Source organism: Cherax quadricarinatus, chromosome 39 (genome assembly GCF_038502225.1).
Source record: "Cherax quadricarinatus isolate ZL_2023a chromosome 39, ASM3850222v1, whole genome shotgun sequence".
Lineage (NCBI taxonomy): Eukaryota > Metazoa > Arthropoda > Malacostraca > Decapoda > Parastacidae > Cherax > Cherax quadricarinatus.
In genome coordinates this window covers 16,958,386-16,983,392 of record NC_091330.1, presented here as the reverse complement: position 1 = coordinate 16,983,392, position 25,007 = coordinate 16,958,386, and the positions used below count along the sequence as shown (strand labels likewise).

Below are 25,007 nucleotides of genomic sequence, written 5' to 3'. Positions count from 1 at the left end.
AATAGCTATGAGTTTGGTCGACTGGAGCAATGGAATTGGCCGAAAATAGGGCTCAAAGTGGGTGAAATTGCTGATGCGTATATATCACCAAGATTGCTAACTTCACGAGAGTGTAATTCCATGAGTTTTCCATCAAATTATGTACTTTTGGTGTCACTACCATTGGGAAAAGATTCTCCATCATTTCAAAAGAAAAAATAATTTTTTTTTTCGAATATTTTGTGTCACAGACACATTTCAGAATTTGGGATCTCAACAGTCAAAGGGTTAAAAACAATTTTAGAGGAAGATTAAAGAACTTGAGAAATCCTGGGAACCAAATAGACTTGGCCATTAAAAACAGATGCTAGATGGGAAGATGGATGTATTAGAAAGATAGTGCCTCAAAATATTCTTTCTATTAAATGTTTATGAAAGGATGGCAGTGATTTCATGAATTGGGCAGGGAGGAGTAACATCTTGTTGTATTTTTTTTTATTAAAAAAAAAAAAAAAAAAAAAAAAATTATTGGTGCAATTATTTAATAAATGTATGGAAGAGGGTAAGGTACCTAGGGATTGGCAGAGAGCATGCATAGTTCCTTTGTATAAAGGCAAAGGGGATAAAAGAGAGTGCAAAAATTATAGGGGGATAAGTCTGTTGAGTGTACCTGGTAAAGTGTATGGTAGAGTTATAATTGAAAGAATTAAGAGTAAGACGGAGAATAGGATAGCAGATGAACAAGGAGGCTTTAGGAAAGGTAGGGGGTGTGTGGACCAGGTGTTTACAGTGAAACATATAAGTGAACAGTATTTAGATAAGGCTAAAGAGGTCTTTGTGGCATTTATGGATTTGGAAAAGGCGTATGACAGGGTGGATAGGGGGGCAATGTGGCAGATGTTGCAAGTGTATGGTGTAGGAGGTAGGTTACTGAAAGCAGTGAAGAGTTTTTATGAGGATAGTGAGGCTCAAGTTAGAGTATGTAGGAAAGAGGGAAATTTTTTCCCAGTAAAAGTAGGCCTTAGACAAGGATGTGTGATGTCACCGTGGTTGTTTAATATATTTATAGATGGGGTTGTAAGAGAAGTAAATGCGAGGGTCTTGGCAAGAGGCGTGGAGTTAAAAGATAAAGAATCACACACAAAGTGGGAGTTGTCACAGCTGCTCTTTGCTGATGACACTGTGCTCTTGGGAGATTCTGAAGAGAAGTTGCAGAGATTGGTGGATGAATTTGGTAGGGTGTGCAAAAGAAGAAAATTAAAGGTGAATACAGGAAAGAGTAAGGTTATGAGGATAACAAAAAGATTAGGTGATGAAAGATTGAATATCAGATTGGAGGGAGAGAGTATGGAGGAGGTGAATGTATTCAGATATTTGGGAGTGGACGTGTCAGCGGATGGGTCTATGAAAGATGAGGTGAATCATAGAATTGATGAGGGAAAAAGAGTGAGTGGTGCACTTAGGAGTCTGTGGAGACAAAGAACTTTGTCCTTGGAGGCAAAGAGGGGAATGTATGAGAGTATAGTTTTACCAACTCTCTTATATGGGTGTGAAGCGTGGGTGATGAATGTTGCAGCGAGGAGAAGGCTGGAGGCAGTGGAGATGTCATGTCTGAGGGCAATGTGTGGTGTGAATATAATGCAGAGAATTCGTAGTTTGGAAGTTAGGAGGAGGTGCGGGATTACCAAAACTGTTGTCCAGAGGGCTGAGGAAGGGTTGTTGAGGTGGTTCGGACATGTAGAGAGAATGGAGCGAAACAGAATGACTTCAAGAGTGTATCAGTCTGTAGTGGAAGGAAGGCGGGGTAGGGGTCGGCCTAGGAAGGGTTGGAGGGAGGGGGTAAAGGAGGTTTTGTGTGCGAGGGGCTTGGACTTCCAGCAGGCATGCGTGAGCGTGTTTGATAGGAGTGGATGGAGACAAATGGTTTTTAATACTTGACGTGCTGTTGGAGTGTGAGCAAAGTAACATTTATGAAGGGATTCAGGGAAACCGGCAGGCCGGACTTGAGTCCTGGAGATGGGAAGTACAGTGCCTGCACTCTGAAGGAGGGGTGTTAATGTTGCAGTTTAAAAACTGTAGTGTAAAGCACCCTTCTGGCAAGACAGTGATGGAGTGAATGATGGTGAAAGTTTTTCTTTTTCGGGCCACCCTGCCTTGGTGGGAATCGGCCAGTGTGATAATAAAAAAAATAGTAAGTTCACTGAGAGATATTTAAATAAGTGTAAAGGGTTCAAGGCTTTACAGTACTGGCCTCATCAAATATAACGGCCATTACCTAATTGAATTCTTGAGGTGAATTTGATTACTTCCTGTAGATTATAGCTTATCAACCAGGTTGTAGTATGTGCTTTAGGACTTTGACAAAAATACAAACATCACATCTTTACTGGCCAGGCTGTCACTCAGGAGGCCTGGGCTGCAGAGAACAGTTACCAGGTAGAGATCCTGAGAATAGGAATGATGCAAGGATGAATTTTAATCTTTGTTCCAAAAAAATGCAACATACTGTTCAATACAGTACTGCATTTTTATTTAAGCCTCTCTCCTGTTATCTCAGAATTTGCTGGCTCTGAGAGCACAAGACAGGAAATCCAATCAGCGTGTCAAAGCCATGATCAACAGAAACAAAGGAGCTTCCAAGTCTGTTCTAGAAGATGCTAAGGTAAGTTTTTTTTTTTTTTATACGTAACCATTTTCCCTCAATGTTGAAGGACTGATCACCTTGTATTTGTATACCTCTCCACTGTTTGGAAACTAGTTGTCATTCACCAAAATTGTTCCCTAATGTATCATATCCTGATAAGTTAAATTAGTCTGTAAATTTCTGCATTGCTAAGTAAAGAACTACAGTAAAATATATTGTATATGATTTTGTTGCATTTTACCAATTGTACTATAAGTAAATAATAAAATTAAATGAAAGTACAGGCAAACCCCATTCATACGGCTCCTAAGGTTCACAACCCCAAGTGATAAGCAAAAATTGCTGATAGGTGAAAAATAACAGTTTTTTCATTATCAAAAATGCCTGATAATGTGTTTACACTTTCGTGTACATTATTATTATTATTATTATAATTATAATCAAGGGGGAAGCGCTAAACCCGGAGGATTATACAGCGCCTGGGGGGGGATGTGGAAGGCATTCAGGCTTAATTCGGGGAACTGGAGCACAGATCCAATTCCCTAAATCAAGAGCCCCTCACCAACATCAAGGGGTGCACTTTCGTGTACAGTGGAACCTTTGTGTTCAAATGTACCCAACCTCAAACAAACAAGAGTCAGAACATTTGTGTTCAGAAAAGAGTGACCTGGTCTTTGAATGGTTTTTGTAGTCTGAAAGTGCCAACTTGTTTAAGATTCATTTGTAAAAAAACTTTAAATGAAAGCCCTGTTTAAAAAAGGCTTTGAAGTGACCTCTGACACTGACCTAACTCGGAGACTTTTGGAAGAGTCAGTTCAACATCCTCCTGTGTGTGAGGATGATAATTAAAGCCTAGGAAATATTGTTTCGGACATTCAGCTTTTCGCAGTTCAAACACCACCTAGGAACTAAGTAAATTCAAACATCAAGGTTCCACTGTATTAAATGTTCAATACAGCTAGGCATTAACCCTTTCAGGGTTTCAGCCGTACTAGTACGACTTAGGCACCAGGGTTTTTGACATACTAGTACGCCTAAATTCTAGCACCCTCAAATCTAGTGAAAGAAAGCTGGTAGGCCTACATACGAAAGAATGGGTCTGTGTGGTCAGTGTGCGCAGTATAAAAAAAAAAAAAAAAAATCTGCAGCACACAGTGCATAATGAGAAAAAAAAAATTGACCGTGTTTTTGGATTAAAACAGCGACTTTGCACTGTATTTTCGTATGGTATTTATTGTTGCATTCTAGTTTTCCTGGTCTCATTTTATAGAATGGAAGACATATTACAGAAATTGAGATGATTTTGACTGGTTTTACAATGAAAAGTACCTTGAAATTGAGCTCAAATTAGCAGAAATGTTCAATTTTTACCAAAGTTCAAAAGTAAACAAATCATGCTAAGCATCCAATACATGTCAACTGGCGAGTCTAATATTCTTTCACAAGTGTGCTGATATTATTTATACCATTTCTACACTAATGCAGTAGTCTGCATAACAGTAAATCTTCTATTTTTTGTGAGAATAAAAATTCAAAGTGGAAAGCAAAAGAATGTAAGAGGGGCATGGGGACGTGACTAATGAACAGAGGAAATGTTATTTTAGTGCCAGGAATGTCTTTCTTGCTTATTCTGGACCCTATTCAGAAATTGACATCTTTTAAAATTTGTGTGAAATTGGCAAAATTGCTAAGTTCTGACCACTGTATTGGATAGTTGAAATCGGTAAATGGGTGGTTTCTTGTACTCATTCGATAGAAAAAAAATAGAGTTCTAGCGAAATAGTTATGATTTTTGTCGACTAGTACACTGGAATTAGCCGAAAATAGGGCTCAAATTGGGCAAAATCACCGATGCGTAAACATCGTTGAGACCGCTAACTTCATGAGAGCATAATTCTGTAAGTTTTCCCATCAAATTTCATACTTTTGGTGTCATTATGATCGGGAAAAGATTCTCTATCTTTTCGTAAGATTTTTTTTTTTTTTTTTTTTTAAATTTGGCCGACCCTGAGAACAAGTCTCGGAGAGGGCCTGGCGACCCTGAAAGGGTTAAAAGAAAGTTAAACTAAAATAAATACACAGTACGTAAAATACTTAATCTAAAATATGCCGTTCATCCTTCCATTACACAACTGTTGATGAAAAATGGTGGTAACAGCAGAAAAATGCTAAAAACACCGAATGTAATGAACAATGGCTCAGTTGAAAGCCAACGAAAATATGGAACATTGAAAAGTGGGAGCTGTATATAAGGGGCCCTCCTGTACCTGTACATCAGATGTGTTATGAAATGCTGCCCAAGTTAAGTGATTACACAATAAACTTCATTAAGCTGTTGTTAAAAGGTCTGCATAGTGAAGTTTTTGTCGTGGCTTATTTTTCAAAGTCACTTCAGTATATATATGGTACTTTCAGGTATACCAAAAAGAATATCAGATATATAAAATACAAGGAGTGGTCCCTGTGTTAAGTCAGTTTTCACTGACGAGCAAAGTCCAAAGGCTATAATGTTGACAAATAATAGTTTCTTGAATGCCAATATGCAGCTTATGAATGTGTGATACATGACAATCCTTTGTATTATTGTATCATTTTTCTGTAGGTTAGCAGATTGAGGGTTACAAACTACAGTACTTCTTGATGAGTTGAATCATAGGAAACACACACTCGTTGATGAGTTGGGGATCCGCACTATACATATATCACCTAGTATAGTATGGTATTTCTATTAATGCATTATTAAGAAATGTAACAATTATGTGTTTATTTTCTGCAGGACATTACTACTGCCAAAGGGGAGGAGCAGTGTGATGAGGATGATTATGGTTACGAGTCAGCCATGAGTCAACGCATTTTCAGTCAGCTGGCTAATCAGTATGCTAGCATGCCTGAGGATGATAAGCTGAAATTTGTTAAATCCTCTGCCAAAAGCAGTATAGCAGACATCAAGGTGAGTTGTATGACCATATACAGGAACATGGGAGATTGATAAAAACACTGTAGAAGAACTATAAACATGTAGTGCCACCAGCAGTTTGTTTGTGAAGGTAAATGCTAGGAAAGTAAAATCCTTGATCTTGCCTAATTTAGTCAGGGGGTAGCTGTCGAGCATTTGCAAGTCTTTTGTAAATAGTGTCTTCTAAGTTAATGCTTTGTCTGAGGCCTTTAGTACAGTGAAACTCCAGTTTTCATACTTAATCCATTCCAGAAGGTCATTCTAAATCTGAAACGTACGAAAACTGAAGCAGTATTTCCCATACAAAAAAACAAAATGAGAAATAGATATAAAGCACTAATGAAATGGATAAATGAACATTCAAATCACTATTACATACATTTATTGAAGACTCGTGTTGGGAGGAGATTGTTTGGAGACAGGACAAAACACTTAAATATGATGCGCTAATATCAACTATAAAGTTTTTCTTCTTCTCTTTTTTAGTAAATGTCTACAGGAGAAAGGGTTACTAGCCCATTGCTCCCGGCATTTTAGTCGCCTCATATGACACGCATGGCTTACAGAGGAAAGATTCTTTTCCACTTCCCCATGGACAATAGAAGAAATAAATTAGAACAAGAGCTATTTAGAAAAAGGAGAAAAACCTAGATGTATGTATATATATATGCATATGCGTGTCTGTGAAGTGTGACCAAAGTGTAAGTAGGAGTAGCAAGATATCCCTGTTATCTAGCGTGTTTATGAGACAAAAAGAAACCAGCAATCCTACCATCATGCAAAACAGTTACAGGTTTCTGTTTCACAGTCATCTGGCAAGACGGTAGTACTTCCCTGGGTGGTTGCTGTCTACCAACCTACTACCTACTTGAGTCCTGGAGATGGGAAGTACAGTGCCTGCACTCTGAAGGAGGGGTGTTAATGTTGCAGTTTAAAAACTGTAGTGTAAAGCACCCTTCTGGCAAGACAGTGATGGAGTGAATGATGGTGAAAGTTTTTCTTTTTCGGGCCACCGGGCCTTGGTGGGAATCGGCCAGTGTGATAATAAAAAAAAAATAAAAAAATATCAACTATATGGCTTATTTATCTGTTACAATTCATCTAATATGACATAATAAACAATATTAATAGCATAGATACATGATATATACTCTAGAAAGAATAAAATATGTCATTACATTTGTGAGGAGTGGTGGTGGTAGTGGTGTTGGGTTTATAAGGGCCACTGACAGCATAAGCTGTACATATAGTGGTGTTGGTGGCAGCAACAGAGGCCACCACCACTATTCACACTGAAACAATATACGTAATTTTTATTATTTTTCATTAACGCATCTGCCGATTCCCACCAAGGCAGGGTGGCCCGAAAAAGAAAAACTTTCATCATCATTCACTCCATCACTGTCTTGCCAGAGAGGTGCTTTACACTACAGTTTATAAAACTGCAACATTAACACTCCTCCTTCAGAGTGCAGACACTACTTCCCATCTCCAGGACTCGAGTCCGGCCTGCCGGTTTCCTTGAATCCCTTCATAAATGTTACTTTGCTCACACTCCAACAGCACATCAAGTATTAAAAATCATTTGTCTCCATTCACTCTTATCAAATACGCTCACGCATGCATGCTGGAAGCCCAAGCCCCTTGCACACACAACTTCCTTTACCCCCTCCCTCCAACCTATCCTAGGCTGACCCCTACCCCGCCTTCCAGCCACTACAGATTTATACACTCTAGAAGTCATTCTGTTTCGTTCCATTCTCTCTTCATGTCCGAACCACCTCAACAACCCTTCCTCAGCCCTCTGGACAACAGTTTTGGCAATCCTGCACCTCCTCCTAACTTCCAAACTACGAATTCTCTGCATTATATTCACACCACACATTGCCCTCAGACATGACATCTCCACTGCCTCCAGCCTTCTCCTCACTGCAACATTCATCACCCATGCTTCACACCCATATAAGAGCATTGGTAAAACTATACTCTCATACATTCCCCTCTTTGCTCCAAGGACAAAGTTCTTTGTTTCCACAGACTCCTAAGTGCACTACTCACCCTTTTCCCCTTATCAGTTCTATAATTCATCTCATCTTTCATACACCTATCTGCTGACACTTTCACTCCCAAATATCTGAATACATTCTCCTCCATACTCTCTCCCTCCAATCTGATATCCAGTCTTTCGTCTCCTCATCTTTTAGTTAACCTTATAACCTTACTCTTTCTTATATTCACTTTTAATTTTCTTCTTGTACATACCCTATCAGATTCATCCACCAACCTCTACAACTTCTCTTCAGAATCTCCCAAGAGCACAGTGTCATCATCAAAAAGCAACTGTGACAACTCCCACTTTGTGTTTGATTCTTTATCTTTTAACTCCACACCTCTTACCAAGACTCTCGCATTCACTTCTCTTACAACCCCATCTATAAATATACTGAACAACTACTGTGACATCACACATCCTTGTCTAAGGCCTACTTTTAGGGGAAATAATCTCCCTCTTTCCTACATTATCAAACTTGAGCCTCACTATCTTCGTAAAAACTCTTCACTGCTTTCAGTAACCTACCTCCTACACCATACACCTGCAACATCTGCCACATTGCACCCTTGTCCACCCTGTCATGTGCCTTTTCCAAATCCATAAATGCCATTAAAACCTCATGAGTCTTATCTAAATACTGTTCACCTATATGTTTCACAGTAAACACTTGGTCTACACACCCCCTACCTTTTCTAAAGCCTCCTTGTTCTTCTGCTATCCTACTCTCCGTCTTACTCTTAATTCTTTCAATAATAACTCTACCATTCACTTTACCAGGTATACTCAACAGACTTCTTCCCCTATAATTTTTGAACTCTTTTGTCCCTTTTCCCTTTATACAAAGGAGCTATGCACGTTCTCTGCCAATCCCTAGGTACCTTACCTTCTTCCATACATTTATTAAATAATAGCACCAACTACTCCAAAACTATATCCCCACCTGCTTTTAACATTTCTATCTTTATCCCATCTGCCTTACTCCCTTTCATTCTACCCACTGCCTCATGAACTTCCCCCACACTCACAACTGGCTCTTCCTAACTCCAAGATGTTATTCCTCCTTCCCCTACACAAGAAATCACAGCTTCCCTATCTTCATTAACATTTAACACTTCCTCAAAATATTCCCTCCATCTTCCCGATGCCTCTGACTCTCCATTTAATAATTCTCCTCTCCTATTTTTAACTGACAAATCCATTTGTTCCCTAGGCTTCCTCAGTGTTAATCTCACTCCTAAACTTTTTCTTATTTTCAACAAAATTTGTTGATAACATCTCACCCACTCTCATTTGCTCTCTTTTTACATTGCTTCACCACTCTCTTAACCTGTCTTTACATCATCATTCCACCAATCGCTCTTCTTCCCTCCCGCACCTACTTTCCTGTAACCTCAAATTTCTGCTGAACACTAACACTACATTCTTAAATATACCCCATACATCTTCGACCCTATTGCCTATACTCTCACTAGCCCATCTATCCTCCAATAGTTGTTTATATCTTACCCTAACTGCCTCCTCTTTTAGTTTATAAACCTTCACCTCTCTCTTATTTGATGCTTCTATTTTCCCTTGTATCCCATCTACCTTTTACTCTCACTGTAGCTACAACTAAAAAGTGATCTGATATATCTGTGGCCCCTCAATAAACATGTACATCCTGAAGTATACTCAACAGTCTTTTATCTGTCAATATGTAGTCCAACAAACTACTGTTATTTTGCCCTACATCATATCTTGTATACTTATTTATCCTCTCTTTCTTAACATGTGTGTTACCTATAACTAAACCCCTTTCTATACAAAGTTCAATCAGAGGGCTCCCATTATCATTTACACCTGGCACCCCAAACTTACCTACCACACCCTCTCTAAATGTTTCTCCTACTTTAACATTTACGTCCCCTACCACAATTACTCTTGTCGCTTGGTTCAAAGGTTCCTATACATTCGCTTAACCTACCCCCCCCTCTCTCTCTCTCTCTTTCTCTCTTTCTCTCTCTTTCTTTCTTTCTCTCTTTCTCTCTTTCTCTTTCTCTTTCTTTCTCTCTTTCTTTCTTTCTTTCTCTTTCTTTCTCTTTCTCTCTCTCTTTCTCTTTCTCTCTCTCTCTCTCTTTCTCTCTTTCTCTCTTTCTCTCTTTCTCTCTTTCTCTCTTTCTCTCTTTCTCTCTTTCTCTCTTTCCTTCCTTCCTTCCTTCCTTCCTCCAGGTGCATACATGCTTATTATGACCCACTTTTCGGATCCAACCCATATTTTAATCCACATAATCCTTAAATTTACGTGTTTATATTCCCTCTTCTCCTTCCATAACTGATTCTTCAACATTATTGCTACCCCTTCATTAACTCTAAATCCCTAAGATACTCTTGACTTAATCCCATTTATTTCTCCCCACCGAAACTCCCCTACCCGCTTCAGCCTTGTTTGGCTTAGGGCCAGGACATCCAACTTCTTTTCATTCATAACATCAGCAATCATCTCTTTGTCATCCGCACTACATCCATGCACATTCAAGCATCCCAGATTTATAAATAAGAAGATTTACACTTACCTTGGAGGAAATGCTGGCATTGGTTTAGGGTGGTGGAAGATACGCAGGGTGGCACATGTTGTCACTGGCCCCTATGTACCTCCAACAACAAAGGAGTTTTGTGTCGTCCTTTTTCTATCGCTTAATCACTTAACTTACTTGCTACACTGTTATACTACACTTTATCGTTGGCTGGCACTATAGCCTTTATCGACTCCTGCTGCTTTAGAATTGTATATATCGTAGAATCACTGAAGAAGGCACATTCTCCCTTCTCTCTCAGCCCTTTACCAAAGGGCTGGCACCAGGAACTTTCTTTGGGCCCATGGTGGCTCATTTCGCAGTCACCATCAAGAAATGAGCATAAATTGCGAAATGTTTTGGATGAATGATCACTCAACCAGTGACAAAGCCAGACTAACGGCATCCCTGGGCAGGCAGACATGTCTGATACGTATAATTTCTGGATTGAGGTGCGACATCCGGAACAAAATTTTGCCCAAAAAAGGGTTCTAAATCTGTAACGTCTGATATCCGGTATGTACGAAAACCGGAGTTCCACTGTACTTATTACAGAGTTTCTTACTTTGCATGGCCTCTCTTGAAATTCTTCCATGTCTATTACATGGCAGATTTTCACAATTACTAATTGTTTTTATTAAAATAAAATTGCAGGATTTTTCTTTTTTACATTATAAGCCACTTTTTTGACCAAAGTATGATAATAAATTTGTAGGAGTCATAGTTGTATTTTACACTAGACAGCAATGTTGGTGGTGCAGTACTGAATACCCTAGATACTAGTGTTGGTGGCACCATATTGTGTACCCTAGACATCAGCGTTGGTGGCACCGTACTGTGTATCCCAGACACCAGTGTTGGTGGCACCGTACTGTGTACCCCAGACACCACTGTTGGTGGTGCAGTACCGTGTACCCCAGATACCACTGTTGGTGGTGCAGTACCGTGGACCCCAGACACCAGTGTTGGTGCAGTACCGTGTACCCCAGACACCACTGTTGGTGGTGCAGTACCGTGGACCCCAGACACAGTGTTGGTGGTGCAGTACCATGTACCTCAGACACCACTGTTGGTGGTGCAGTACCATGTACCCCAGACACCACTGTTGGTGGTGCAGTACCGTGTAGCCCAGACACCACTGTTGGTGGTGCAGTACTGTGTACCCCAGACACCACTGTTGGTGGTGCAGTACCGTGGACCCCAGACACAGTGTTGGTGGTGCAGTACCGTGGACCCCAGACACCAGTGTTGGTGGTGCAGTACCGTGTACCCCAGACACCACTGTTGGTGGCACCGTACTGTGTACCCCAGACACCACTGTTGGTGGTGCAGTACCATGTACCCCAGACACCACTGTTGGTGGTGCAGTACCGTGTACCCCAGATACCACTGTTGGTGGTGAAGTACCGTGGACCCCAGACACCAGTGTTGGTGGTGCAGTACCGTGTACCCCAGACACCACTGTTGGTGGTGCAGTACCGTGGACCCCAGACACAGTGTTGGTGGTGCAGTACCATGTACCTCAGACACCACTGTTGGTGGTGCAGTACCGTGTACCCCAGACACCACTGTTGGTGGTGCAGTACCGTGTAGCCCAGACACCACTGTTGGTGGTGCAGTACTGTGTACCCCAGACACCACTGTTGGTGGTGCAGTACCGTGGACCCCAGACACAGTGTTGGTGGTGCATTACCGTGGACCCCAGACACCAGTGTTGGTGGTGCAGTACCGTGTACCCCAGACACCACTGTTGGTGGCACCGTACTGTGTACCCCAGACACCACTGTTGGTGGTGCAGTACCATGTACCCCAGACACCACTGTTGGTGGTGCAGTACCGTGTACCCCAGATACCACTGTTGGTGGTGCAGTACCGTGGACCCCAGACACCAGTGTTGGTGGTGCAGTACCGTGTACCCCAGACACCACTGTTGGTGGTGCAGTACCGTGGACCCCAGACACAGTGTTGGTGGTGCAGTACCATGTACCTCAGACACCACTGTTGGTGGTGCAGTACCGTGTACCCCAGACACCACTGTTGGTGGTGCAGTACCGTGGACCCCAGACACCACTGTTGGTGGTGCAGTACCGTGTACCCCAGACACCACTGTTGGTGGTGCAGTACCATGTACCCCAGACACCACTGTTGGTGGTGCAGTACTGTGTACCCCAGACACCACTGTTGGTGGTGCAGTACCATGGACCCCAGACACCAGTGTTGGTGGTGCAGTGCCATGGACCCCAGACACCACTGTTGGTGGTGCAGTACCGTGTACCCCAGACACCACTGTTGGTGGTGCAGTACCGTGTACCCCAGACACCACTGTTGGTAGTGCAGTACCGTGGACCCCAGACACCAGTGTTGGTGGTGCAGTGCTGTGGACCCCAGACACCAGTGTTGTTGGAAAGTACATTACATACGTAAATAAATTGTTGCATTGTATATTACCACTTTACCCTAACATGTAACACATCTAGTGATATTCATATTATTGCAGAACAGGGTTATCAATACCATTAAGAAGGTGGAGGAAGAAGAATTGGGGCCTCGAAAAAGAAAACGCAAAAGCAAAAAGGCATTGGAGGATGACGATTTTATAAATGACGGTGATGCATATGATAATGCCAGAAGCAAAACTGAGACACCGTCCTCTTCCAGCCACAAGGTTGTATTTAATATTAATTTTACCAATTATAAGAATGGCAGATATATAATGTACTGCATTATCTTTATAGCTGGTGAAGATAAAAAGATAATGCATTGAGAATAAGCACAAAATACAGAGATAAGACTAAGCTTAAATTTAAAAAATACATAGTGTTCAAGGTGATTGTAATCATATGCCTAGTATTTCTTTCTTGTTGCAAATAGTGTATATAATCATTGTACATGTAACAGAAGCATGTTTTGGTGATACTTTCACTTGTATGTGAACCTTGTATTTGCATATGGCTGATGACCTTGCAATTATATAAAGCCAATGATCTGCACTTAGTTGCAGTTGTGGGTTTTTGTAATTAACTTTTCAATATAAATTGTAGCTACAGGAGCAGAGCAAAGATCACATTGTCCCAACTTTTAATTTAGGATGTATTTTTTGTTAAAAATTTCCATTAATGTTTGTTTTTGATAGGGAACAGTAAACAATATTTCAGTGTGACCTGGACCATTATTAGGTTACAACAGTGAGATAATGGTGGTCATTGATTGAAATATCTTCCACTGTTTCCTCTTGAAAGTTTGGGTTATTAGTGAATTGTTCAGGTAATGGTAATGTGACTTTTCTCCTTCATTTGTTACTTTCTTCTGACTCGTTCTACTGTTCAATCACTGAAGGATTTGCTAGTATCCTCTCTGTACCTCATCTTTTAGTTTACAGGTATGGCCTCTTGTTCTTCCTGATTGTGTTAGAAAAGTTTTCTTATAAATTATTTTGTATCCTATCACCCTGTGTTTGATTTATCTGATGCCTTCATTCTTCAGTGTAACTATCATCATTCAGTTCTGGTTGCCAGTTCTTAGCTTGTCTCTTGACTCTACTTTCCCCATGCTTCTCTTACTAAATTATTTAAACAGTGCTGAAAATCCAACCCTAATTATTTCATGTTCAAAATAAGCTGCATTTTTTGGAGCTGAAGGTACGCTCCAAATTATAATAGGGATGTTGAATCTAAGTTTTTGGGATTAAAAAGATAGTTCATGTCTGGTGATCTCAAGCCATCTCATGGTTGTAATATACAGAACCCCAGATCATTAGCTTTAGCCATATTGCCCTTTGTTACTTTGTTTTTTAGCTCTAGGGTGAGCCTACCTGAGATAAGGTAGGGTGGAACAGCTAGGTTATTCAGTGAATTTCTGGGGTTCACTGCTCCCATTGCAAAGTCCCTGACCAGGCCTCATGGTTAATAATGTGTCAAGTTGATGCTAGCTGCATGCAATACAGTTCATGTACTGCAGCCTGGCTGGTCAGGAACTAATTTTACAAAATTAACAGGTACTCTCTTGAAGACAGCTAAGGGTCTGCTGATAATAATTTTCTTTGTGTATGAAGGGAGTTGTTAAAAAATCTTGGGTTGGTTATACTTAGAGTTATCTTTTATCTCTCCCTACTTTTCATTTGGGGGTATGTTGCATTCTCTCTCAAGCCTCTTGCTCTTTTAGAGAGTAATTTTGATGTTCAGAATTGGGACCTGTCTTTCCAAATTTTTTCAGCTGTAAATTATGATATTCTCAGCTATTTTCCAGAAGTATAGTTCAAGGGACTTGAAGCATTCCCAGTAATTAAGGTGCATTTCTGATTTTTTTTTTTAACAAATTGGCTGTATTTCACCAAGGCAGGGTGGCCCAAAAAGAGAAACAAATGTTAATCTTTTTAAATCTAACAGCATATACAGGACAAACTCGTCACTAGCCCCTTGCTCCCGGCATGTTAGTCACCTCTTACGACATACATGGCTTATGGAGGAAGAATTCTGTTCCACTTCGTGGATATAAGAGGAAATAAAGAAGAACTAGTAAGAAAATAGAAAACCCAGTGGGGTGGGTGGGTGTGTGTGTGTGTACTCATCTCTTTGTACTCACCTATTTGTGGTTGCAGGGGTCGAGTCATAGCTCCTGGCCCCGCCTCTTCACTGATTGCTACTAGGTCCTCTCTCTCCCTGCTCCATGAGCTTTATCATACCTCGCCTTAAAACTATGTATGGTTCCCGCCTCCACTACTTCACTTTCTAGGCTATTCCACGGCTTGACTACTCTATGACTGAAGAAATACTTCCTAACATCCCTTTGATTCATCTGAGTCTTCAACTTCCATTTGTGACCTCTTGTGTCTGTGTCCCATCTCTGGAACATCCCGTCGTTGTCCACCTCTTCTATTCCACGCAGTATTTTATATGTCGTTATCATGTCTCCCCTGACCCTCCTGGCCTCCAGTGTCATCAGGCCGATTTCCCTCAACCTTTCTTCGTAGGACAATCCCCGTAGCTCTGGGACTAGTCTTGTTGCAAACCTTTGCACTTTCTCTAATTTCTAGACGTGCTTGACTAGGTGTGCATTCCAAACTGGTGCTGCATACTCCAGTATGGGCCTGACGTAAATGGTATACAGAGTCTTGTGTGTGTGTGGGGTGTGTGTGTGTGTGTGTGTGGGGTGTGTGTGTGTGTGTGTGTGGGGTGTGTGTGTGTGTGTGTGTGTGTGTGTGTGTGTGTGTGTGTGTGTGTGTGTGTGTGTGTGTGTGTGTGGGGTGTGTGTGTGTGTGTGTGTGTGTGGGGTGTGTGTGTGTGTGGGGGGGGGGTGTGGGGGTGTGTGTGTGTGTGTGGGGTGTGTGTGTGTGTGTGTGTGTGTGTGTGTGTGGGGTGTGTGTGTGTGTGTGTGTGTGTGGGGTGTGTGTGTGTGTGTGTGTGTGGGGTGTGTGTGTGTGGGGTGTGTGTGTGTGTGTGTGGGGTGTGTGTGTGTGTGGGGGGGGTGTCTGTGTGTGTGTGTGTGTGTGTGTGTGTGTATGTGTGTGTGTGGTGGGTGTGTGTGTGTGTGGTGGGTGTGTGTGTGTGGGGGGGGTGTGGGGTGTGTGTGTGTGTGTGTGTGTGTGTGTACTCACCTAATTGTACTCACCTAATTGTGGTTGCAGGGGTCGAGACTCAGCTCCTGGCCCCGCCTCTTCACTGATCGCTACTAGGTCCTCTCTCTGCTTCCTGAGCTGTATCATACCTCTTCTTAAAACTATGTATGGTTCCTGCCTCCACTACTTCACTTGCTAGGCTATTCCACTTCCTGACAACTCTGACTGAAGAAATACTTCCTAACATCCCTGTGACTCATCTGAGTCTTCAGCTTCCAGTTGTGACCCCTTGTCCCTGTGTTCCCTCTCTGGAACATCCTATCTCTGTCCACCTTGTCTATTCCCTGCAGTATCTTGTATGTCGTTATCATGTCTCCCCTGACCCTTCTGTCCTCCAGTGTCGTCAGTCCGATCTCCCTCAACCTTTCCTCGTACGACATTCACCTGAGCTCTGGGACTAGCCTTGTTGCAAACCTTTGCACTTTCTCTAACTTCTTGACGTGCTTGACCAGGTGTGGGTTCCAGACTGGTGCTGCATACTCCAGTATGGGCCTAACATAAACAGTGTACAGTGTCTTGAACGATTCCTTATTAAGGTATCGGAGCGCTATTCTCAGGTTTGCCAGGCACCCGTATGCTGCAGCAGTTATTTGGTTGATGTGTGCCTCCGGTGATGTGCTTGGTGTTATGGTCACCCCAAGGTCTTTCTCCCTGAGTGAGGTCTGTAGTCTTTGTCCACCTAGCCTATACTCTGTCTGCAGTCTTCTTTGCCCCTCCCCAATCTTCTTGACTTTGCATTTGGCTGGGTTGAATTCGAGAAGCCAGTTACTGGACCACATGTCCAGCCTGTCCAGGTCTCTTTGCAGTCCTGCCTCATCCTCATCCGATTTAATTCTTCTCATCAACTTCACATCATCTGCGAATAGGGACACTTCAGAGTCTATTCCTTCCATCATGTCTTTCACATATATCAAAAATAGCACTGGTCCTAGAACTGACCCCTGTGGGACCCCGCTCGTCACAGGCGCCCACTGTGATACCTCTTCACGTACCATGACTCGTTGCTGCCTCCCTGTCAGGTATTCCCTGATTCATTGCAGTGCCCTCCCTGTTACATGCGCCTGATCCTCCAGCTTCTGCACTAATCTCTTGTGGGGAACTGTGTCAAAGGCCTTCCTGCAGTCTAGGAAAACGCAGTCTACCCACCCCTCTCTCTCGTGTCTTACTTCTGTTACCTTTTCATAAAACTCCAGGAGGTTTGTGATACAAGATTTGCCTTCCATGAACCCATGCTGGTTTTCATTTATAATCTTGTTCCTTTCCAGGTGTTCGACCACTCTCCTCCTGATAATCTTCTCCATGACTTTGCACACAATACATGTCAGAGACACAGGTCTGTAGTTTAGCGCCTCGTTTCTGTTTCCTTTCTTAAATATGGGGACTACATTAGCTGTCTTCCATTTCTCAGGTAGTTGCCCAGTTTCAAGGGATGTGTTGAAGATTGTGGTTAGAGGCACGCACAGCATCTCTGCTCCTTCTCTAAGGACCCATGGGGAGATGTTGTCCGGTCCCATTGCCTTTGAGGTGTCATGGTCACTTAGGAGCTTCTTCACCTCCTCCTCAGTTGTTTGTATGTCATCCAACACTTGTTGGTATATTCCCTCTTGATGTTCCCTTCTGTGCTGTCTTCCCAGAGCACTTCCTGTCTCTACTGTAAAAACTTCCTTAAATCTCCTGTTCAGCTCCTCACATACCTCCTGATCATTTCTTGTGAGTTCTCCACCTTCTGTCCTTAATCTGATCACTTGGTCTTTGACTGTTGTCTTCCTCCTGATGTGGCTATACAACAGTTTCGGGTCAGTCTTGATTCTCGATGCTATGTCATTTTCATACTGTCGCTGGGCCTCCCTCCTTACCTGTGCATACTCATTCCTGGCTCTGCAACTGATCTCCCTATTTTCGTGTGTTCTCTGCCTTCTGTACTTTTTCCATTCTCTATTGCACTTTGTTTTTGCCTCCTTACACCGTCGGGTAAACCAGGGGCTCGTTCTGGTCTTCCCGTTGTTACTGTTGCCCTTTGGAATAAACCTTTCCACTGCCTCCTTGCATTTTGTTGTTACATATTCCATCATTTCATGTACTTGCTTTCCTGCCAGTTCTCTGTCCCACTGGACCTCCCGCAGGAAGTTCTTCAACCCTATGTAGTCCCCTCTTTTATAGTCAGGCTTTTCCCATTCAACTCCTGTTATTCTCTCCACTTGCAGCTCTACTATGTATTCAAAGCACAGAACCACGTGGTCGCTAGCTCCTAGGGGACTCTCATACTTGATGTCCTCAATGTCTGAGCTGCCCAGGGTGAACACAAGGTCCAATCTTGCTGGTTCATCCTCCCCTCTCACTCTGGTAGTGTCCTTAACATGTTGGTGCATGAGGTTTTCCAGCACCACATCTAACATCTTGGCTCTCCATGTTTCGTGAACCCCATGTGGCTCCAGATTTTCCCAGTCAATCTCCCTGTGGTTGAAATCCCCCAGGGAGATTGACTGGGAAGACCTGGAGCCACATGGGGGTCCCGAAACATGGAGAGCCAAGATGTTGGACGTGGTGCTGGAAAACCTCATACACCACCATGTTAAGGACACTACCAGAGTGTGTGTGTGTGCGTGGTGTGTGTGTGTGTGTGTGTGTGTGTGTGTACTCACCTATTTGTGGTTGCAGGGGTCGAGTCTTAGCTCCTGGCCCCCGCCTCTTCACCGGTTGCTACTGGGCCCTCTCTCTCCCCGCTCCATGAGCTTTATCAAACCTCGTCTTAAAACTGTGTATGGTTCCTGCCTCCACTACGTCATTTTCTAGGCTATTCCACTGCCTTACAACTCTATGACTGAAGAAATACTTCCTACTATCTCTCTGACTCATTTGTGTCTTCAACTTCCAATTGTGGCCTCTTGTTTCTGTGTCCCCTCCCTGGAACATCCTGTCTTTGTCCACCTTGTCTATTCCACGCATTATTTTATATGTCGTTATCATGTCTCCCCTGACCCTCCTGTCCTCCAGTGTCGTCAGGCCGATTTCCCTTAATCTTTCTTCATAGGACATTCCCCTTAGCTCTGGAACTAACCTTGTCACAAACCTTTGTACTTTCTCTAGTTTCTTGACGTGCTTTATCAAGTGCGGGTTCCAAACAGGTGCTGCATACTCCAGTATGGGCCTGACATACACGGTGTACAGTGTCTTGAATGATTCCTTACTAAGGTATCGGAATGCTGTTCTCAGGTTTGCCAGGCGCCCATATGCTGCAGCAGTTATCTGATTGATGTGTGCTTCCGGAGACAGGCTCGGTGTTATACTCACCCCAAGATCTTTCTCCTTGAGTGAGGTTTGCAGTCTTTGGCCACCTAGCCTATACTCTGTCTGTGGTCTTCTGTGCCCTTCCCCTATCTTCATGACTTTGCATTTGGCAGGATTAAATTCGAGAAGCCATTTGCTGGACCAGGTGTCCAGTCTGTCCAGGTCTCTTTGAAGTCCTGCCTGGTCCTCATCAGATTTAATTCTCCTCATTAACTTCACATCATCTACAAACAGGGACACTTCTGAGTCTAACCCTTCCATCATGTCGTTCACATATACCAAAAATAGCACTGGTCCTAGGACCGACCCCTGTGGGACCCAGCTCATCACAGGTGCCCACTGTGATACATCATTACGTACCATGACTCGTTGTTGCCTCCCTGTCAGGTATTCTCTGATCCATTGCAGTGCCCTTCCTGTTATATGCACCCGATGCTCTAGCTTCTGCACTAATCTCTTGTGAGGAACTGTGTCAAAGGCCTTCTTGCAGTCCAAGAAGATGCAATCAACCCACCCCTCTCTCTCGTGTCTTACTTCTGTTATTTTATCATAAAACTCCAGAAGGTTTGTGACACAGGATTTGCCTTCAGTGAATCCGTGCTGGTTGGCATTTATACTCTTGTTCCGTTCCAGGTGCTCCACCACTCTCCTCCTGATAATCTTCTCCATAATTTTGCATACTATACACGTCAATGACACAGGTCTATAGTTTAGTGCCTGTGTGTGTGTGTGGTGTGTGTGTGGTTGTGTGTGTGTGTGTGGTGTGTGTGTGTGGTGTGTGTGTGTGGTGTGTGTGTGTGGTGTGTGTGTGTGTTGTGTGTGTGTGTGTGTGTGTGTGTGGGGGGGGGGGTATGTGTGAGGTGTGTGTGTCTGGGGTGTGTGTGTGGTGTGTGTGTGTGGGGGGTGTGTGTGTGCGGGGTGTGTGTGTGGGGGGTGTGTGTGTGGGGTGTGTGTGTGTGTGTGTGTGGGGTGTGCGTGTGTGTGTGGGGTTTGTGTGTGTGTGTGTGTGGTGTGTTGTGTGTGGGGTGTGTGTGTGTGGGGTGTGTGTGTGTGGTGTGTGTGTGTGTGGGGGGGGTGTGTGTGGGGTGTGTGTGTGTGTGTGTGTCGTGTGTGTGTGTGGGGTGTGTGTGTGTGTGTGTGGGGTGTGTGTGTGGGGTGTGTGTGTGTGTGTGGGGTGTGTGTGTGTGTGTGGGGTGTGTGTGTGGGGTGTGTGTGTGGGGTGTGTGGGTGTGTGTGTGGGGGGGTGGGGTATGTGTGTGGGATTAGGTCAGGGGTTTCAAACAGAGTTAGAGCTAAAGAATGAGTAGCAATAATGTTGAAGGATAAGCTATGGCAGGAAAAGAGGGACTATAAGTGTATAAATTCAAGGATTATGTGGAGTAAAATAAAGATTGGATGTGAAAAGTGGGTTATAGTAAGTGTGTATGCACCTGGAGAAGAGAGAAGTGTAGAGGAGAGATAGATATTTTGGGAAATATTGAGTGAATGCGTGGGGAGTTTTGAATCAAGTGTGAGAGTAATGGTGGTTGGGGATTTCAATGCTAAAGTGGGTAAAAATGTTATAGAGGGAGTAGTAGGTAAATTTGGTGTGCCAGGGGTAAATGTAAATGGGGAGCCTTTAATTGAGCTATGTGTAGAAAGAGATTTGGTAATAAGTAATACATATTTTATGAAAAAGAGGATAAATAAATATACAAGGTATGATGTAGCACGTAATGAAAGTAGTTTGTTAGATTATGTATTGGTGGATAAAAGGTTGATGGGTAGGCTCCAGGATGTACATGTTTATAGAGGGGCAACTGATATATCGGATCATTATTTAGTTGTAGCTACAGTTAGAGTAAGAGGTAGATGGGAAAAGAGGAAGGTGGCAACAACAAGTAAGAGGGAGGTGAAAGTGTGTAAACTAAGGGAGGAGCAATTTCGGGTGAGATATAAGCGACTATTGGCAGAAAGGTGGGCTAGTGCAAAGATGAGTAGTGGGGGGGTTGAAGAGGGTTGGAATAGTTTTAAAAATGCAGTATTAGAATGTGGGGCAGAAGTTTGTTGTTATAGGAGGGTGGGGGCAGGAGGAAAGAGGAGTGATTGGTGGAATGATGAAGTAAAAGGTGCGATAAAAGAGAAAAAGGTAGCTTATGAGAGGTTTTTACAAAGCAGAAGTTTTATAAGAAGAGCAGAGTATATGGAGAGTAAAAGAAAGGTAAAGAGAGTGGTGAGAGAGTGCAAAAGGAGAGCAGATGATAGTGGGAGAGGCACTGTCAAGAAATTTTAATGAAAATAAGAAAAAATTTTGGAGTGAGTTAAGTTAAGAAAGCCTAGGGAAAGTATGGATTTGTCAGTTAAAAACAGAGTAGGGGAGTCAGTAGATGGGTAGAGGGAGGTATTAGGTAGATGGCGAGAATATTTTGAGGAACTTTTAAATGTTGAGGAAGAAAGGGAGGTGGTAATTTCATGCACTGGCCAAGGAGGTATACCATCTTTTAGGAGTGAAGAAGAGCAGAATGCAAGTGTGGGGGAGGTACGTGAGGCATTACGTAGAATGAAAGGGGGTAAAGCAGCTGGAACTGATGGGATCATGACAGAAATGTTAAAAGCAGGGGGGGATATAGTGTTGGAGTGGTTGGTACTTTTGTTTAATAAATGTATGAAAGAGGGGAAAGTACCTAGGGATTGGCGGAGAGCATGTATAGCAGCTTTATATAAAGGGAAAGGGGACAAGAGAGATTGTAAAAATTATAGAGGAATAAGTTTACTGAGTATACCAGGAAAAGTGTACGGTAGGGTCATAATTGAAAGAATTAGAGGTAAGACAGAATGTAGGATGGCGGATGAGCAAGGAGGTTTCAGAGTGGGTAGGGGATGTGTAGATCAAGTGTTTACATTGAAGCATATATGTGAACAGTATTTAGATAAAGGTAGGGAAGTTTTTATTGCATTTATGGATTTAGAAAAGGCATATGACAGAGTGGATAGAGGGGCAATGTGGCAGATGTTGCAAGTATATGGAATAGGTGGTAAGTTACTAAATGCTGTAAAGGGTTTTTATGAGGATAGTGAGGCTCAGGGTAGGGTGTGTAAAAGAGAGGGAGACTACTTCCCGGTAAAAGTAGGTCTTAGACAGGGATGTGTAATGTCACCATGGTTGTTTAATATATTTATAGATGGGGTTGTAAAAGAAGTAAATGCTAGGGTGTTCGGGAGAGGGGTGGGATTAAATTATGGGGAATCAAATTCAAAATGGGAATTGACACAGTTGCTTATTGCTGATGATACTGTGCTTATGGGAGATTCTAAAGAAAAATTGCAAAGGTTAGTGGATGAGTTTGGGAATGTGTGTAAAGGTAGAAAGTTGAAAGTGAACATAGAAAAGAGTAAGGTGATGAGGGTATCAAATGATTTAGATAAAGAAAAATTGGATATCAAATTTGGGAGGAGAAGTATGGAAGAAGTGAATGTTTTCAGATACTTGGGAGTTGACGTGTCGGCAGATGGATTTATGAAGGATGAGGTTAGTCATAGAATTGATGAAGGAAAAAAGGTGAGTGGTGCGTTGAGGTATATGTGGAGTCAAAAAACGTTATCTATGGAGGCAAAGAGAATGTATGAAAGTATAGTAGTACCAACACTCTTCTATGGATGTGAAGCTTGGGTGGTAAATGTAGCAGCAAGGAGACGGTTGGAGGCAGTGGAGATGTCCTGTCTAAGGGCAATGTGTGGTGTAAATATTATGCAGAAAATTCGGAGTGTGGAAATTAGGAAAAGGTGTGGAGTTAATAAAAGTATTAGTCAGAGGGCAGAAGAGGGGTTGTTGAGGTGGTTTGGTCATTTAGAGAGAATGGATCAAAGTAGAATGGCATGGAAAGCATATAAATCTATAGTGGAAGGAAGGCGGGGTAGGGGTCGTCCTCGAAAAGGTTGGAAGGAAGGGGTAAGGGAGGTTTTGTGGGCGAGGGGCTTGGACTTCCAGCAGGCATGCATGAGCTTGTTCGATAGGAGTGAATGGAGACGAATGGTATTTGGGATCTGACGATCTGTTGGAGTGTGAGCAGGGTAATATTTAGTGAAGGGATTCCGGGAAACCGGTTATTTTTATATAGCCGGACTTGAGTCGTGGAAATGGGAAGTACAATGCCTGCACTCTAAAGGAGGGGTTCAGGATATTGGCAGTTTGGAGGGATATGTTGTGTATCTTTATACGTATGTGCTTCTAAGCTGTTGTGTTCTGAGCACCTCTGCAAAAACAGTGATTATGTGTTAGTGAGGTGAAAGAGTTGAATGATTATGAAAGTATTTTCTTTTTGGGGATTTTCTTTCTTTTTGAGTCACCCTGCCTCGGTGGGAGACGGCTGACTTGTTGAAAAAAAAAAAAAAAACCTGGAGCCGAATACCCGGCCAGTAAGCGGAACGGCTGATAACTGAGGGTCCACTGTGCCTGAAATCTTGCATGTTTGAGACCGAAAAAAAGACACCAGCAATCCTACCATTATGTAAAACAATTACAGGCTTCCGTTTCACACTCACTTGGCAGGACAGTAGTACCTCCCTGGGCTCTTGCTGTCTACCATCCTACTACCTAGGATTTCTGAATTTATGAACAGTAAAAAATTATCTGTACATTTATTTCTCCAGGTCTTTGATTTTGCCTGCCCTAAAAGTGGCTGAGTAGAGCATCATCGTGGATTTGGGATCTTTGTTTTGAAGGTTCTAGTTACGTAGTGTACCACAGTATTTTTCTTATGGTTGTGATAATGATTTTCTATTGAGTGGCTTAATTCTTCAACTTCTCCTTAGAAAAGTAACTGAAATTTGACTATCATATTGTTTACTATGGCCCAATGGAAGACCTGGCTTCTATCAACTTGGAGATTTGCTGTGTCCTTAATGGATGATGCTGATACAAAATTTAGTATTGTTTGCATGGGATGACAGTAATATTTGTTTCTATCAGACACAGGATGGAGGAAGAGAAAGGGGCAAAATGGTGCCTTGAGAATCATAACTTTTCACTGTGGCAGCTTCTGATTTTATTCTGTTGACTACAGTATGAGTCTTTGAGTTTGATTTTTACAAAGTTAAAAATACACTTGTCCACCTCCAATTGTATTCCTTTTGCACACATTTTGTGGAGATTAATTAATTAGTGTATGACTTACGATTTGTATATGGAGGATCAAGCCTCCATGCCTTATGGTTGAATAACTCACTTGGGTTTAACAGATCCACAAACCTAGCTTGTGGGTAACAAATAACGAGACAAAACATATCTCGTGGATCTGAGCGTTCACTTACCTGCTAAATCTGGAATTCACAGATATAGATACAGTATAGTAGTTCCAACACTTTTATGGGTGTGAAGCTTGGGTTGTGAATGCAGCAGCGAGGAGGCGGTTGGAGGCAGTGGAGATGTCCTGTCTAAGGGCAATGTGTGGTGCAAATATTATGCAGAAAATTTGGAGTGTGGAAATTAGGAGAAGGTGTGGAGTCAATAAAAGTACAGTGGATCCCCGCATACCGTTGGCATCACATAACGTTAAATCCTCATACCGATACATTTTATCGCAAAGATTTTGCCTCGCATACCGCTAAAAAACCCGCTCAACACTATTCATCCAAGACGCGTCTAATGTGCGGCCTGAGCCAGCCTCGCATGTTCCGCCGGTGGCATTGTTTACAAGCCAGCCTCCGCGGTAACATCCAAGCATACAATCGTAGCATTTCGTATTATTACAGTGTTTTTGGTGTTTTTATCTGCAAAATAAGTGACCATGGGCCCCAAGAAAGCTTCTAGTGCCAACCCTGTGGTAAAAAGGGTGAGAAATATTATCGAAATACTGTGGTACCATGGTCAACTGCTGATGCTGCTGCTGCTGTAGCACTGTCAGCTGCTGCTGCTGCTGTAGCACTGTCAGCTGCTGCTGCTG

General features: G+C 42.6%; 1 protein-coding gene across 1 annotated transcript in view; it reads left to right on the top strand.

Moving 5' to 3' along the window:
• LOC128686195 (protein SPT2 homolog) overlaps positions 1-25,007 on the top strand; it is an 80,545-nt gene that overhangs the window by 20,708 nt on the left and 34,830 nt on the right. Inside the window, exons 3-5 of the mRNA XM_053773014.2 lie at positions 2,537-2,641; positions 5,400-5,573; positions 12,682-12,849. Coding sequence (XP_053628989.1) covers positions 2,537-2,641; positions 5,400-5,573; positions 12,682-12,849 — 447 coding nt within the window. The remainder of the gene's footprint in view (positions 1-2,536; positions 2,642-5,399; positions 5,574-12,681; positions 12,850-25,007) is intronic.